The sequence below is a fragment of the Danio rerio genome, chromosome 13, assembly GCF_049306965.1.
Source record: "Danio rerio strain Tuebingen ecotype United States chromosome 13, GRCz12tu, whole genome shotgun sequence".
Taxonomy (NCBI): Eukaryota; Metazoa; Chordata; class Actinopteri; order Cypriniformes; family Danionidae; genus Danio; species Danio rerio.
In genome coordinates, this window is record NC_133188.1 from 27,389,116 (window position 1) to 27,405,581 (window position 16,466).

At 36.4% G+C, this 16,466-nt stretch overlaps 1 protein-coding gene across 2 annotated transcripts in view; it reads right to left on the reverse strand.

The window, feature by feature from the left end:
- galnt2 (UDP-N-acetyl-alpha-D-galactosamine:polypeptide N-acetylgalactosaminyltransferase 2) overlaps positions 1–16,177 on the reverse strand; it is a 150,266-nt gene extending 134,089 nt beyond the window's left edge. The window contains exon 1 of one of the 2 annotated variants that reach the window (NM_001128351.1): positions 15,913–16,176. In NM_001128351.1, the coding sequence (NP_001121823.1) occupies positions 15,913–16,008 (96 nt within the window). In that variant the 5' untranslated portion in view covers positions 16,009–16,176. Of the gene's footprint in view, positions 1–15,912 lie in introns of both variants that reach the window. The other variant, XM_009307348.5, reaches the window with a different exon arrangement.
- Positions 16,178–16,466: the final 289 nt, after the last annotated feature.

A 16,466-nucleotide genomic window follows, 5' to 3' on the forward strand; every position in this document is an offset into this window, starting at 1 on the left:
GCTCTTTGGTAGCGTCATAATAGATTAGATTCAACTTTATTGTAATTACACATGTACAAGTACAATGCAACGAAATGCAGTTTAGGTCTAACCAGCAGTGCAATAGCAGCAAGTGCAGGATACAGGAATAAGTTATAAAGTGCAGTTATAGAAAAACTATGGTGATATTTACGATGGATGTACTATGAACATTATATACAGGTTGGATAAGCTATGAGCAGATTTACAATATATGAATGTGCAGGTTGCTATTAATAATCAGTAGTGTGCACATAGATAAACATGATTACAAGTGTATATGTTACAATATATGAAAATATGTACAGGGATAGATAAACATGATTACAAGTGTATATGTAACAATATATGAATATATGTACAGGTTGCTATTAATAATCAGTACTAGATTACAAGTCTATATTTATAGTGGGTGTCTACATAATTACAAATGTCCATATGCAGTGGTTATGTACAGTTCAATAAGTAAACAGTTCAATGTGATGCAGTGAATGTGCAAGTTTTTAAATGTGCAAATGTTAAACAGTGCAGTTATTGCGAGGAGTATAAGTTAGAGGAGAGTGGGGGATGTATTGGGGGGTGGGGGGGGGGCAAAAGAGTCAGTGGGGGGCAATAATAATAATAATAAGGAGGCAATAATACCAAACCATTTTGAATACTGGCTTTGACCAACTTATTTTAGTATGATCATAAAAACATTTCAGATGTTGTACAATGTGGTCGGTACACTGATTTGTCCATTTATGCCATCCCATCATGCTTAAATTAGATTTTGTTATTACTTCAACTGTTAAAAGAAATAAACTTATTATATTTGAGGTGCATGCTGAAATTTTTTTGGTAAACGTGTTTCTATCGTAGTTTATGCAACTTTTTTCTACTTTTTTTTTTTTTAAGAGCATTTTCAAAATTTATGTGCATCCTGAAGTTTTGATCAGTGGTGGGAATCTTCAGGGATTCACGATCCAATCTGATTGCAATTCTGGGAGTCACAATCCAGCAGCATACATACATATGCTTGTCAACTCTTATTATTTTTATGTTTCTAGCTCACATCTCCACAGGCCTGTCGTGATTATATCTTAAAAAAAATTGGATTACAAACTTTAGAAGATCAATTTATAAATGCATCGTGATTTTGAATCAATTTTTCCTCTAATTCCTGTTTTGATAATGCATTTTTATGTGTTATTCCAAAATATGCACTAAAATAGGTTGTTGGTAACATGGTTAATTACAGCAACCGTTTTTTTATGCAAATTATAGAGGTTTATGCTTTTAAGTTTGTGCATTTTGAGTGCAAAGGTGTGCACAATAGCTTCATACAGCTTTTAATCAGCAGCTTTGTAACGTCTTCCGCTGACATGATGATACATCACTGGAGGCTATTCCAAAACCCGAGCTCATTAAAAATCACATGGCTGTTGTTTGATTGGTCTGTGGCACTCTCCGAGATGCCAAGACGGCAAACAGCCTGGAAGCGCTTGGCTAAGAAAACCTCATCTTCAACACGCTCTTGCCCTTGGCAATATGCTCAGTGTTTTCCCATTAGTGTATATGTCTCGAAACATGAAGAACCGGGCCCTTGCATATTGTTTAAACAACTCTGCTTCGCTCAGCGCTCATAGACTATCTTTGTTTAATCTATGTGGGAAACGTGCCATGATATTTCAAGCACAAGCTGACAGGCAGATGTGTCTGTGTAGACATGAAGCGGATGTTCAGTCTTGAGATGTGTTACTGGTTTCCACTGAACAGTGACCGTGGAGGGAAAAAAAATCTACTGTATAGGATTTCAAAATGACAGCAATTAAATGCTATTTTGTTCAGCAAATATATGTTATGACGAAAAATTCATAGCATTGGTATATCTATGATAACTTATAAAGTCCATGAATAAATAGATTTAGTAATTATTTGAGTATTAAACACTCTTAAATGTAAAGATTCTGCAGTGGAATAGATGGCTTGGTTTAAAAAATATGCATTACTTTTATGTATTATTCAGTATTATTATTTTTTGTTATTTCTCATGCAATACAACTACTTTGGATTTCTCATGGTTAATTATTGTGATCTCCCTACTGCAACAGAGAAATACTGGGAAATCTCTCTAGTCTGATTGCATTTTATGTCGTTCAGCCTTATAATCTTAAAATGTGAGCAAAATCCTTTGTTTTGCCATCACTTTAGACATTACGCTAGAGAATCCTTCAAATACTAGATCTAAAGTGATAATGACGTCTTCTGTTCTGAAGTCAGCTGCAAATGTGAATAAATGGCGGAAGAAAGTAATTCCATAAACAAAAGGATTTTTAAACTCTCCATGAGAATTTTCTTAATTATATGCACGATTATGCCTGATTATGTTGTATAAACGCAATATCACAATCTTAGAAGTGTGATTAGGCTGTATATTGTCACTGGTGGGACACCAAGGCACTCGACTGGTGGCCTTGTGCTAGCGCACACCTCCAACCAGTGCCGATATACAGCCATATCGCACTGCTACGCGTGTAATATTTCGCATCTATCACGCAGGAAAATAGTCGCAAAATAAGATTCTTAATATTGTGCAGCCCTGCTACAAACCAAAAAACAAGCCTATAATAATGATAATAATAATAACAACAATAATAATAATAATAATAATAATAATAATAACAACAACATGAACAAATGAAAAAGACAAAAAGAAGTACAAAATAAAAAAAAAAGAAGAAAATTTGAACAGGTCTTGTGGCTATATAGATTCATGAACGGTGAAAAGACAACGTCAAAATATGCCAATAAATAAATCTCAGATTTTAATAAGTGAATATGTTTTGAATCATGACAATGACTAATAGCATCCCTAAATGACATCATTATTTCAGCCATCATTTACAGCAGCTCTAAGAGCATGGACAGTGAAATCAAGAATCTTTTCCCTGACATTAAGTGAAAGAATTAACTAAATGTTTGTGCTTCATTTTTCATGGGTCCTTTGAAGTCCTCGCATCCTCGTTGCCTTTAGGCTTAAACACTGTGAACAATGAGACACACTTGACTGCATTTGATATTCATCTCTATTTCAAAGGATAGAGGGAGATTATGTTGCTCTTGTGGTGAAATCTTCTAAATAGCCAGAGTCAATTAGAACCTGCTCTTAAAATAGATCCTCAAGTTAGACTCCTAGTGTGCATTACATCTTCTCCATCAGAAAGATCATCTGAGGACGCCACCTGAAACAACTGGATAAATATCCTCAACAAAAAAAAGGCCAAGGCTGAATTGGCTGTGGTATTGGTTGCTTATGTAAGAAAAATCAAGAGTTACATCTGCCTTCAGAGAATACAAATATTCCCTTTATAGGCGCTCTATACCCTCTACTTTCCATACCAAGATTGCCCACTGGGAAACTAAAGCTCCAAAACAAGTCTGAACTACTTTCAGCATAGCATATCTCCAAAAGCTTGAGCCAGTTAGAGCTTATCAACAACGAGCACTCAGTTTTTGTTTTGTCTTGGAGATGTCGAAGCAGAAGAATGATAAAATAAAACTACAGCTGATACAGAGAGGCGTGGGTTTTCACCAACAAAGAATGTTAAGTTTGGCAACAGCACTAAAAGCAACTAAATTTGGGACCGTGCTTCCATTAGATCATTTTGGTAATACAGTCTGTAAATGAGTACAATTACTATAAACCGTCAGCAAGGTGTATAGTACCATTTTGCTTCACCTGGCAATCAAGGGAGCAATTATTCACTGATTATGTAGTTTTGAAAGACATTTCTGAAAAGTTTTCGCTATCAGAATGTTACATTTAATTAGTAGGAAGTTGATACAGACACTGAAATGATCGTGGTCAGATTAAACACTTCGGTTATTCAGGGCGGAAATACCCGGAGCTCTTAGTCTTGGAAAGAAATATACGCACATTTAGGAAAAGTCAGGGTATTATAGTTATAGATCAGCCTTGGCTGGTCCCGAAAGCATACAATCACACCTGTGTGATTAGAATGTTCAGAACACATGTCATCAACTACTTAACTAAACTTGATGTGAGGCATGCGCAGCGCTTGTCAACTCAATTTATCTGAACTTTCAAACAAATAACATTTATTTTAAGTTTCAGACATTCAAATACACATAACTACAAGCAAAACATACCATTTAAAATTTGTAAAATGCATGCGCATGTCTATGGAGATGGAAAAAAAACTATTATTTTTCAATATAATAGGACTATGTGCTTTGATCACGCAAGATGCACAAGGTTTTTGTTACTAGAATATTTTCTATATTCCTCACCCAGACAAAGATGTACTTGCCATCATGTATTTTTGGAAAAATATTATGAATGAACATGACGTAAATCCAGCAGCTTGGATCTCTCTTGCGGTTGTTGCTAGAAGGGATACAGCTATGATCTTAACCTCTGAATAAAAATATTATTTGTTGTACAGGGTCAAGAAAATTATGCTATATTGACACAAGTTTCCTCAGCTATATGCAATCTAGAATTTTCCATGCTGCAGGAGAGGGTAAAGTCTAGATGAGATATAGCCGAGGATACTCACGTCAATATAGCATAATCTTTGACCAAATATGTTCTATAACATATTTAAGTATCAGAAATTTCACAATCTAATTGGAACATTTTGTCAGTATTTACAGAAAAGGGCTAAAAGAAACAAAATATGTACATGGATCACTAGGGCAGGAGATAAACTTAATGCGTCACCATTGAACTTTGCAGTGGATTCTAAATAAGTCAAAAAAAAGAAAAAAAAAAGCCATCTGGAGTATTTAAAACTCGCACATAAAAGGGTAAAGTTAATAACAAAATTTTAATACAAAGTGACTGCCTTTGTATTTCTACTGTAATTTTATTTCACACAAGTCAGAAACAAAGTGACTTGTGGTGATTATTTATTAGCCCCTTTCAAACATACAGACCTTTCCGAAAAATTTAACGGCAATTTTCTGGAAATAGAAGTTGTAACATTACCAGGATTTTGCAGAAATGCTGCTCTCTGTAAAGGTAGAAGGAAAATTGTTGGAAAGAGCGCGATCTTGATTAGAACGTGCTGACCGTGAGACGTTTACTCCAGCCAATCAGAACGCATTCACATCTGCACTGTTTATGAAAATAAAAGCCTTTAAATATTTTCCAGAAACATTTAGCTGCTAGATGTTAGTCAGATATCGTTTCTATGTTCCTTCTTAATGCCAACAGCGTCAAAAAGTATCGATAAAATGCGTATGATAAACCGTTGTTTGTTTACCTTCAAGCTCTACTTCAGTCGCTTGATGCGTGTGCACATGAAGCAGCCGGTGAGGGCCAGCACACACATATTATGAACATCTCAAGTGAAAATGTGCCTCCATATGTTTTCATCGAAGTTGTTCACAATACTTATCCATCCACAGAATTTGTAATGTCGTAAAATGTGTAAACATATAGCTGCAGTTCGCGCTTCTGCCTTCGGATATCTCCAGGACAAAGCAGCTGCATAAATGCTAAATCTTTAAATAAAAGTGAAAACATCAACAAAAGCCTGACCACCTCTATGTTTACATATACAAGCGCAGACGTTTAGAGCTCATTTCTGGTTAAATGATGTCAGAATTTACCAGTATTTTGTAATGGATGTGTTAATGGTCTTCTGGAAAATTCCAGAACATCCTTTATGCAAAGTCATTGCGAGGCATACTCAACGTCAACTCTCGCACATCATTAAACCAATTTCAATATTATAGTAAATAGAAAACATTGCACAATCCTACCTTCAAAATGTGAAAAACACTCTCTTTATATCGGCCAGGCCTTGACGGACCAATAAGGTGCCTGACTGTGTTAATCATAAAAGATAACATCACAGAATGATGTCACAGAGTAGCCACAAGGGGAATTTACAGAATCTAAACCGTGATGAAGAATGAATGACCCTTAACATCAAAAGCTCATTTCTTCTCATTTGCATTGCACTCATATGCATATGCATTCGGCAGTTGCGCGTGAATATTTCACAGAGACATGCGAGACTGATGACTGAACTAAATGTGAAAAACACAGAAAGATGACTACCCCTGCAGAGGATAATCGATTTTCTCCAAATCGCAAATTCAGCTGGAGATACATTTCTCTAGACGTTAGCCCTCTGGGTAAACAAAATGGCAGTTCTCCACCTCTACATGTAATATTAAAGGAGCCATTTGGTAGTCAAGGTGTCTACAGATGCAAGTTTGAGTTTTTCCAACTTCATTTGCTCACTTCAGTGCATATTCAGCTTTTTCTGTATTTTTCACACATTCACGTTTCACTTCCTCCTGTCATTGCTTTTTGGCTTGCGGCCAGTTTGCTCAGGAGCCTTTGGGTCAGTTTTGACTAGAAGCCAAATAGTCCTTCCTCTTCCACTGTTCACTCAGATGAACTCAATCATCATCTAAAAGCAACCAGGATGTGCAGTTTAATGAGAAACCGCAGAGCGCCTTTAGTTTACAAGGCTAGAATCAAGCTTGAACGCATACAGAATAATACTAAGGAGAAAGATTATGAGAAATTGTCTCTGACAGTGTGGTTACAAACTGAAGTGGTACGCAGGGATGTATTAATTTTCTTCATATCTTACTCCCCAACTGAACAGGCAGCAGTGGGAGAATTGAAAAGGATTTCTGAAAATCCCTGCAGAGACCTTTATCTTACCAAATATTACAGCAAATTCATTTCTGATGCCAAAGAATTCAGTAAAAAGCTTTGGACAAGACAATGCTTCAAAGCTAATCACCGCATGTCAAGAATAATCACTGTAACAATTGTCAAAACCATTTGCTTCATGTCTTCTGTAATGTGATATTTACTTCAGGAAACACTGCAATTAAGCACTTTAATTCAATGTATGCTTATTGAGAATCTTGAATTTAAATAAACATAAAAAAAACTAAATGCTAAAACTGAATTTGGAATGGAAATATTTTTCAATGAACAGTAAGAACTTGAGCTTTTTAAAAGATTACATTTGGGATGTTAGCAAATTTGTGCATAGGGGAGTATGCACAAAATACGATAATACCACTAAATATACAAAAATACACCTAACATTTTATGCATTCTGAAGCCAGTAATGTAAATGTAACATTTTTATGTAATGCCATGTCAGCAGCCAAGGCTATTTTCATGGCAAGAACATTTCAATAATAAATATACAATTAAAAAATCAACAAACAAATAAATAAACATATTAAATAAGATTTTTAGTTTAAATACATGATAAAAATTCAACATTTCTTTCTGGTGTCAATTTGCTAAAAATGTCCTTACGAGAGTTTATTAAAAAAAAAAAAAAAAAAAAAAAAGTCCTCTGGAATCATTTAAAGCAGGACAGTTCAGTAAAAAGTGTTTTAACATAACTGTTAAAGAGACTCTTAAACTTGATAAATAAAATGTTACAAAGTGTGTGCAATGCGTAAAAAAAGCGTAAATGCTGAACAACCAAAGCAAACTTTAAGATCTGAATAATAATGATACAGTAAACCTTGAACTCTGTAAACAAGACAAATTATGATAATCAAATCTGAGATTTCAAGTAAAAGGAACCAACCATCACTTTTAAAATACACACTGCAACATTATAAATTGTAAAGTTGAATGACTATATTACGCCCTATGCTAAAAACTCTTTCAGATGGGGAGCTAGTGGCTGGGATGCACAAGAAAAGAAACCAAAAAGCCACTCTGGTGACATCCATACATCCTTCTTTACAATCTCTTCACTGCTGCTAGTCACCGTACTCATTTTCGCAGGCGTTACTCTGACCTGAAGTGACAAGCGCAAGAGCATGTGCTTTCCTTCATTTTAAATGCGCTTTGCACTTGTGCTCCCCTCATATTTTAATAAAACTATAGCCTTCATACAATTCAAGAAAAATCTCAAAGTTGGAGATTATGTTATGCTTTTGTAGAATAATAAAAAAAAATGGCAGACTTTCAATAATTTACCCAAAAAGCCATGAAAGTGAAGGGGTAAAAATGCTATCAAATATCTGTAAAAGAACAAAATAAAATAAAAAAATTTAAGATTTCAGGTCTCTGCAGCACTAGTGTATGCCCAAATACCTTGTTAAATGCACAAGTAATAAATTAGTTAAATGATGAAACTGATTAAAAAAGAAAAACAAAACAGCTAGAGCATAAATACTTTGCTTGAGAGAAATTTATTAAACTGACACAATGACACCGGGATATCACTCTTAATTCATGAGTAACGTCTCGTACACTTTCATTATTTCACCTAAAGCCCTTGTCTTCATCTGGTAAAAGCAGAGTGGACTGCGAAAGAGGAATGTCATGGTCATAAACTCATCTCCATGACCTTTGAACACAGAGGTCACTCAGTCGTCCACAGCACAGGATCACGAGACAGAATAGTCTCTGTTCTGTGTCTTTAAAACTCTTTATGGATACATATATTACTATGTTCCTGTCAAAGGTTAGCTCGTAAAAAAAAACTTGTATCCGTCTGCCTGATCATAGCAATGCCGAGAACATTGGGGAAAACACTTACAGGCTAACTGGAGCTCTGTTCTAATCATAAGGCACTGACTTAAATGAAGGAATTAAACTTTGCTGATTCAGCAAGATGGCAAAACGAAATGTTACGAAATCTGGTTGCCAACTTAAAGCAGACAGTTTTTTTTTTAAATAAATAATATAAAATAAGATCTTTTGAAGCTTAGCTGGTAGATAAGAGGAAGAAAAACATCCTATGGCAAAGAGCTACAAAAGCATCATATTTGCAAGGCAGTAGAGTTTTCACAGACAGCATCTCATGCTCAAGAGATAAGCCGAAGAAGCCTTCAAATATTGCCCTTCATATTTAAAAACCAATTCACCCTCTGGTAAGTAAAAAGTAACCTCATATATCAATGTCCAGTTCGTTCTTCCACAAAAAACTGACTGGGATACTAGGGTGCCGCTATTGAACTCTCAATTGGGTTTGCTGGTATTTAAAATCGGTTTAGTTTTTTTTTTTATAAAATATTAAAATAATCAAATCCCCTGCTTTGCATTACTTTCTCACAAAAATAGCCCAAAGTCAAATGAACAGCCTATAGCAGGTGTCAAAGTTAGTTCCTGGAGAGCCGCAGCTCTGCACATTTTAGTTCCAACCCTAATAAAACACACCTGATCAAACAGATGAAGTCCTTCAGGCTTTTGTTTCAGACCTGCAGGTGTGTCAGAACAGGGTTGGAAACGGTGTAGGGCTGTGGACCTCCATGAACTGAGTTTGACACCCCTTGCCTATAGTTTACGTGAGGGGATTTAAACGAGTAAACGAGTTTGTTTTGGTTTCTATTGCAACTGTGAAAAACCAGACTAGACTGGTGCAGTGTTCATACCTTATGGACAAACTAAGCAGTGCAAGCAATTTTAAAGCCCACTAACAAAGACAGCATAAGCCACCAAAGCAATTCTGAAGGCCAAAAGAGCAAAGGGAGCAGAGTAAGTCCAGTGGCATGAGTTTAACAAGTCCCGCAGAGGATCTGCAAAGGAATATGTTTGTTGAGTTTATTTGATGATTAAAGTCGTCAAACATTCGTTGGTTCCTGGTTCTTTATTACCTAGAATGAGTGCAAGTTTTACTTACAGTAGGATCACATGCATCTCCAGAGAAAACTCAAAACACCAGCAAAAACATTGACACAGGACTAAAAATATAAGATCTCATTTCCTACAAGCATTTTGAAAGTGTTATTGCAGAACACAAACAGTACGCTGAAGTATAAATGCTCACAATGGTATCAGCCAAGTGCACGTGAACAACAATAGGTAGACCCACATGGAATCTACACTCACAGGTTATTTAGCCCATTGAGTCCATTTATTTACTTTTAAAAAAAAAAAAGTGTATGAATATTTACGTTTATTAATTTTAGCAATATTTTTGAATAAGTGTGTAAAGTATTATTTTCTTTTAGTAGACATATTATATGAAAGACTTACTTTGTTTACTAGGCTCTAATTGAATTAGCATTATTAACCCTAAAGAATTTTTTTTTTCATGCGTTGTTTTTAGTTATATACTCAAAATGATTCGGTATAAATACATAATCTTCTACAAGTGATGTCACTGGGGTTGGGGTTAGGGTTAGGGCTGGATGTAGGCATTAAAACAGCTCATAGGTAGAGGAGTTGGAGCTCAAGCTTCCCCTCATTGGAGCCCAAGTGGCTCTGCAGCGAGCAGCATCTCAGGTATAGGGGGATTTGGAAAAGTCAAGGTTTTAAAACAGTCAAATTTTTCTGCTATACTGTTTCTGAGGTATGTGTAAAAAATGTTTATGCTTTTTTTTTTTATGACAACAGGATCTCCAGCAGAAAATATATCCAACGATGCCATTTTAAATTATTAAAAATAAATTAGTGTTTTTAAAACAATTGAAGGTAACAGAAGTCAATGATTCACTTGAATTATTCAACCTGACGCGTTTACTGATCCAAAATATTTTAAGCGTTTTTTTTTTAAATAAAATATATTGTGTTCAAAGCGGAAAAGTTTTTGTTTTTTACACAGACATTTAAAAAGAATATATTTTAGAGCAGTGATCACAATACCATAATACAGTAAAACAGTGATAATTATCTACGGTTATCATACCGTCAGTCTTATACCGGCCCATGTATAGTACAGAGAGATCAGTATATATTTGGTTTTACACCAATCCTGGACTCAAAGAAAAAAAAAAGCCATTTAATCCAACATTCTACATTGAGAAATAAACTAGGGTAAAGTAAATATCCATAAACATTTTTGCAAAGTGGAAAAATCCATCTTCAAAAACAACCCATGTTTATATTTTGGATTTCCAAAGTATTTTGATACAGCAGACTTTAAAGATAGATTTTCCTGTGGGAGATAGAGATTAGATATTGCACCCTCTGTTTCTGACATTCTCTCTGCTGTTCCTGTCTGAGGGGAGCAAGCTGAGAGACTAAGCAGTCAAGTGGAATGAAGTTGCATATGTGCAGGTGAGATTCTCATCTGGTACATTTTCTTCCATATCAACATTATAAAAAAAGCAGACTAGATACTATCGCAATAATCCATCATACCAGTATACAGCTACAACCTTCTAACTCATCTAGATCCTTCAAGCTATAGCCTTAGCTACATCTATATGGTTAATAAAACAAAAACAGGCATGTGCATACTATACTGAAGAGCAGTGGTCCTCAACTTTTTCTGGCATTCTGAAAACGTGATTTGTTTTTAACTGGCTGCAAGCCGCAAGTCTCTATTAGAAATAACGAACTTGCACATGAAAAAAAACACAATATGTGAACAAGGCCACTTGTTGTGCTAAGAAATGCACCTCTGCCGTGAAATGCACCCCCTTCATTGTCTTTCATTAGCATTCTCAGTCTACATTTAAAAGAAATGTAAATCAAGAGCCATAATTGATGAAAATGTATGATTATTTTTAGCAAGATAAAGAAGTGAAATGCATTTTAAAACACACAAAGTTTACAAATAACTGTAAAAAAAAAATATATATATATATATATATTGACTGTAGTAACTGTTGTTATGAGCCCGTTTCTAAAACTAGAGTTTTTGGAGGGTTTTTAAACAAAGAGAAAACATAAAATTGTTGTTTTTTTATTAACTAAACCACACATTAAACAATTCGCTTTACTTATTTAAATTAAATCTAATTAATATATTTATAAATTTAATTATATATATTTAAGTATATATATTTTCTAAGGGAAAGATTCAATTCATAGAACTCACCTCAGTCACTGTAATTAGTAGTCACAACTATTATTACATTTTTTTTTATGCATTTAAGTTAACATACGCACATTTCAGAGGGGGTGCATTTTACGGCAGGGGTTGCGTTTCTCGGCACAACACCGGAACAAGCTTAACTGGCACTCTAGATAAACGACGGTTGTGGGTGGGGCGGTTGTCACTGACAAAAGTGAAGAATGGGGGGGAAGGGGTGGTTTTGGAATGGTGGTGGGGTCCCTATGCCACCCCTAGCAAGATGCCACCCTGGGCAATTGCTTACATTCTGTTTCACACTGTTTCACTGGGCAAGAAGATATAATGATATCATCAGACTTCACCCCTTCGCAAAGAAACTTTCCAAAGATGTCTGTTTCTTACTCATTTTGCTAGCTTGTGGGTTACATTTTGGTGGTCATGAGGGAGTGGAGAGCATGAGACTGATTCCAGTGACGCTCCAGGGACAGACGAGTCTTCGCTGAGGCCAGCTTCCAGTCTCCACCGCTGAGACTGCAGCTCTGCACAAGACTTTTGGCCAGCGGAGAAATTAAAATGGTCGTGCCGAACTGAGTCTGGTTCTCTTAAGGTTTTTTTTCTTCACTCTCCTATTGGTGAAGTTTTTTTTCCCTCTCCGCTGTCGCCACTGGCTCGCATGGTTCAGGATCTGAAAAGCTACTCATCGATGAATTTGCTCTTCAGTTTGGACTCTCAATAATGACTTCAAACCACACTGAACTGAGCTAAACTGAACTGAACTTAAACACTAAAATTGAACTACCCTGATCCAGTTACTATGAAGATTTATGTGAAGCTGCTTTGACACAATCTACATTGTAAAAGCGCTATACAAATAAAGCTGAATTGAATTGAATTTTGGCACTCAAGTGGCCAAGATGTAACTGAGAGAATATGGTCATTTTTCAAAATAAAATATTTTTCAACATCGTTCAGACTCAATAAAAAGCAAATAATTAATGATTTCTTGCGCAGCCCGGTACCAATTGAATCGAGGTTGGGGACCACTGCTAAAGAGGAAATTATCTTTACATCCACCCTACACATAACATTTGGTTGACAAGTGTAACTTAAGGCCTACGTTTTTCTTTATGACAGTTGCCAGACTGATTTTCCACTGCTATCAAAAGGAGAAACAAAGAAAAAGGAAGACACACAGGGCTTTGTGAGTGAGCTGACCGAATCTGTCACGCACTTTGCTTCATCCTGATGTTAACAAGCTTTGATTTGAACAAGTGACTGAAAGCAGTACGGCCCCATCCCAGCACCGCCACTGTAATCCTGCCAACAGGGGCAGAACAATCAGCATGTCAATAATTGTGTTGTGGAGCAGATATCAGATCAAACGCATTTCTCGGTGGAGATAAAAGCCCCCTGTTTCCCAATCCCGCCTGCATCCGAGGGCAGACGTGGCTCCGGATAGGGAAAAATATTCAGGGTCTGACCCTTGCGTAACACAGCTAGACTAGGAGAATCCATGATGAGCATCTGTGCAACCTCGCTGCCGCCGTCCTGAGGCAGTCATACACCATGGCTGGTCATAGAAGCTCATTTCCTTGCAGAGACACAATCTTTGACATCTGTTTAAAATCTATTATGTAAGCAGCACAGAAATAAATGCGGCAGGACGAGGCAAAGGTCACGTCAAATCAAATTTTTCAATAAATTTAAATTCACTGGGTAAATTTAAGTATAAAGAAGAACACAAGCTGCCCCGTGAGAGAGGGATTCAACGTGAGGTGTCGTGAGCCAGATGAAGGAGCACTAACCAGCTGTTCAGCCACTTGTATATGCAACACTACATGAAGGATCTCCAAGCAGTTGTCTATGTACATCATGATTGTATATGATAATAGCAGCAATAAAGCAGGTGAGAAACTGATAGTTAATAAGCCTATGTAATATGAAGTCCAGTATCTTACCATTTCACCCACGCATCCAGAACAAATAGTTCCCTCAGTCTGCAGTGCAACTTGTAGGACAATAACAAACAAACTGTGATCAATGCTGCACAGAAAACAATACCGATACATTCAGTAATGTACATTAGGCGTGCCAAAAGGTAGCAATTCCCAAATGTGCAGTGGTTCATTCACCTCATTGTGCCTTGATCACAATATCAAATGCACTCACAATAGAAAATGATGGACGGCTGTGGGAGCAAAGCACAAAAACACAAACAAAACCTCAAAACAGTTTTTGTCACTTAACCTAGAGGGAAGCTACAAGAGCTGAATATTATGCGAGCTACGAATTCAGCAAACATCCTTTGAGACAGATGGTACGTTACTAAAAAGTGTGGTTTCATGGTACACCACCCTCACTCAAAACTGAGTGCTACATGTACACTGTCAAGTGGTGATTAATGAAACAGACACATACAGCTTCTGGGAGACCAAAAGTTACTGTATATGCATGCTAAATTTATCTTTTATATTATTATTATTATTATATTATGCTTTTTATGCAACATGCAATTGAGATTCCAATATCCAACTTATTCTTTTCAATGTGAAAGTTATGTCCTGTAAAATATTAGTGTGTTAAGCTTTAACAAATACCAGTTTGTAAGATAAAGTAGTATAAAGCGCTGTACTAAATTAACTGGAAGTTCCTGACACCGGAAGCTTGCATAATTCCAGACGTGCCCACAGTCATGTTTAAAAGTAAGATATGAAATTGACAGTTTTTTTGTCTGAAAATTAAGTTTTGCAATATGGGTTACTTCAGTATTTTTGTAAAAAAATGTTAAAAATAATAATAATAATAATAATAATATCAGACAAAAATGTAACATAATTCTGCTCCAAAATTGATTGTGTCTTTATTCTTGTTGTAAAACGCTCTATATAAAATAGATAGTTCTGCTGTTTCAATGCTACCCATCGAATAAAGCTACTAGCAAACACTCTTTTAAAAATTTTAAAAAGTTCAAGGTCGATTTTGACTACCATAATTACTACTACAATGTGCTAAATGGATATTATGCAGGTAGTATAAACTATATAAGTAGTTGTATTTTTCGCTAAAACTTGTTCTTCTAACTGCAGGTAATAAGCTGAGTGTGTAGCACAAATACACAACACAGGAACTTAATGCTGATTGGTCAATTATGATTTATGATAGGACTACTTTTATTTATTTAATTAGGAGTAGTTCAAAGTTCATCATCGTTCACTTCATCATCATGGTTCAATCCCCATAGCGAGTTTACAAAATAATAAAGTTCTTGTATGAATTATGAATTAGAGTCATTCTCATTTAACGTTAAGATCACACTCTTCCTATGGTCAAAGAAAATCTTCCCATGCGGAAGAAACGTTAAAGCGCAAACGGGGAATTGCTCTGATATGATACTGCTTGATTTTTGAGTTGTACAGCTTTGTATCTGTGCCTGTATCAACCCCATATGCATTAACTGTATTCACAAAATTGCACACTCTCGTAATTGATTAAAAAAAACTAACAAAATCATAGTTGGCTGTGTCGCCACCTACTGGCGTAACAAAGTAAAAGCGATTTAAAACGTCACCGACAGATCCTAAATTAATACTAAATGTAATCCAAACTCTTTACAATCACAAGAAAAGTCCACGACAGACTATCAGCTGTCAAACAGGAGAGCCACCAACTTGAATTAACGCTAACGTTAGTTTTTTTACTGCTTCCCTGTAACATTGCAGATGTTTACAATTCATATCAAACATGTTTAATGAATGGTTTACAACTACAGTGTCGTTTACTATTTAAACAGCTCATTTTTAACCGGTCATCGTCGCTTTCGATCCTAAATTTAATCGGCAAGGGAAAAAAACTCATTTTAATAGAAAGACTCGTGATATTGTGTGAATGCAGTTAAGCAAAACATGGTTCTTTGATAGCCTGGCTGGCAGAGAAATCACAGCACGGAGCGATAACACTATCTTTGTGAGCCCAGTCTACAGACTTTGGCTATTTAAACGTGCGGACTCTCTACCGTCATGCCGACTGTTTTTCCACATCCACACACACACGAAACATTTCAATACAATCGCCACAAACAACTTAAATTCGCACCACTCCAGCGGCATTCAACATGAAGAAAGCAGAAAACAGAAAAACCTACCTTTCGACTCAGCGTTGTTCCCGAATAGAAATAATAAGCTATGCCCAGAACCCAAAGCACAGCGAAACATAGATACATCCTAGATTTCCTGCGCATTGCCGTGTTTTTTGATGCGGTGATACAGTGGCTCGCTCGAGGTTTGTGCCTTGAAAAGCCACTGACGTCCACGTTCTGCGTCTCGCTGTGGCCACAGCGCTCAACTAACAAGGCTTCAGCAGCAGCAGCGGTTGGCTAGAGGAAGAAGCAGGAAACAGCCAGCATCACCGGGTTAGAGGGGAAAGGGTAACCGACTTTAATCCAATCACGCTCCGCAGAGAAGCGCACGGAGGCGGGCCGGGGGTGGAGACATCCATCGTTAGCCTGAACCTCCTCAAGATGCGCCGAGGAATCAATGTTTGGCGCATGTTGGAGAAAATTTCACAAACATAGTATTATGGTCTGACGCTTTCTCTCGAAAGTCATAAAATACGATTGCTTTTTTCCACTGTTGCATATTTTTTTTATCTGCTCATCTTGTAACCCAGCCTTCTCTCGTACACAAAGTCATTGTTTGG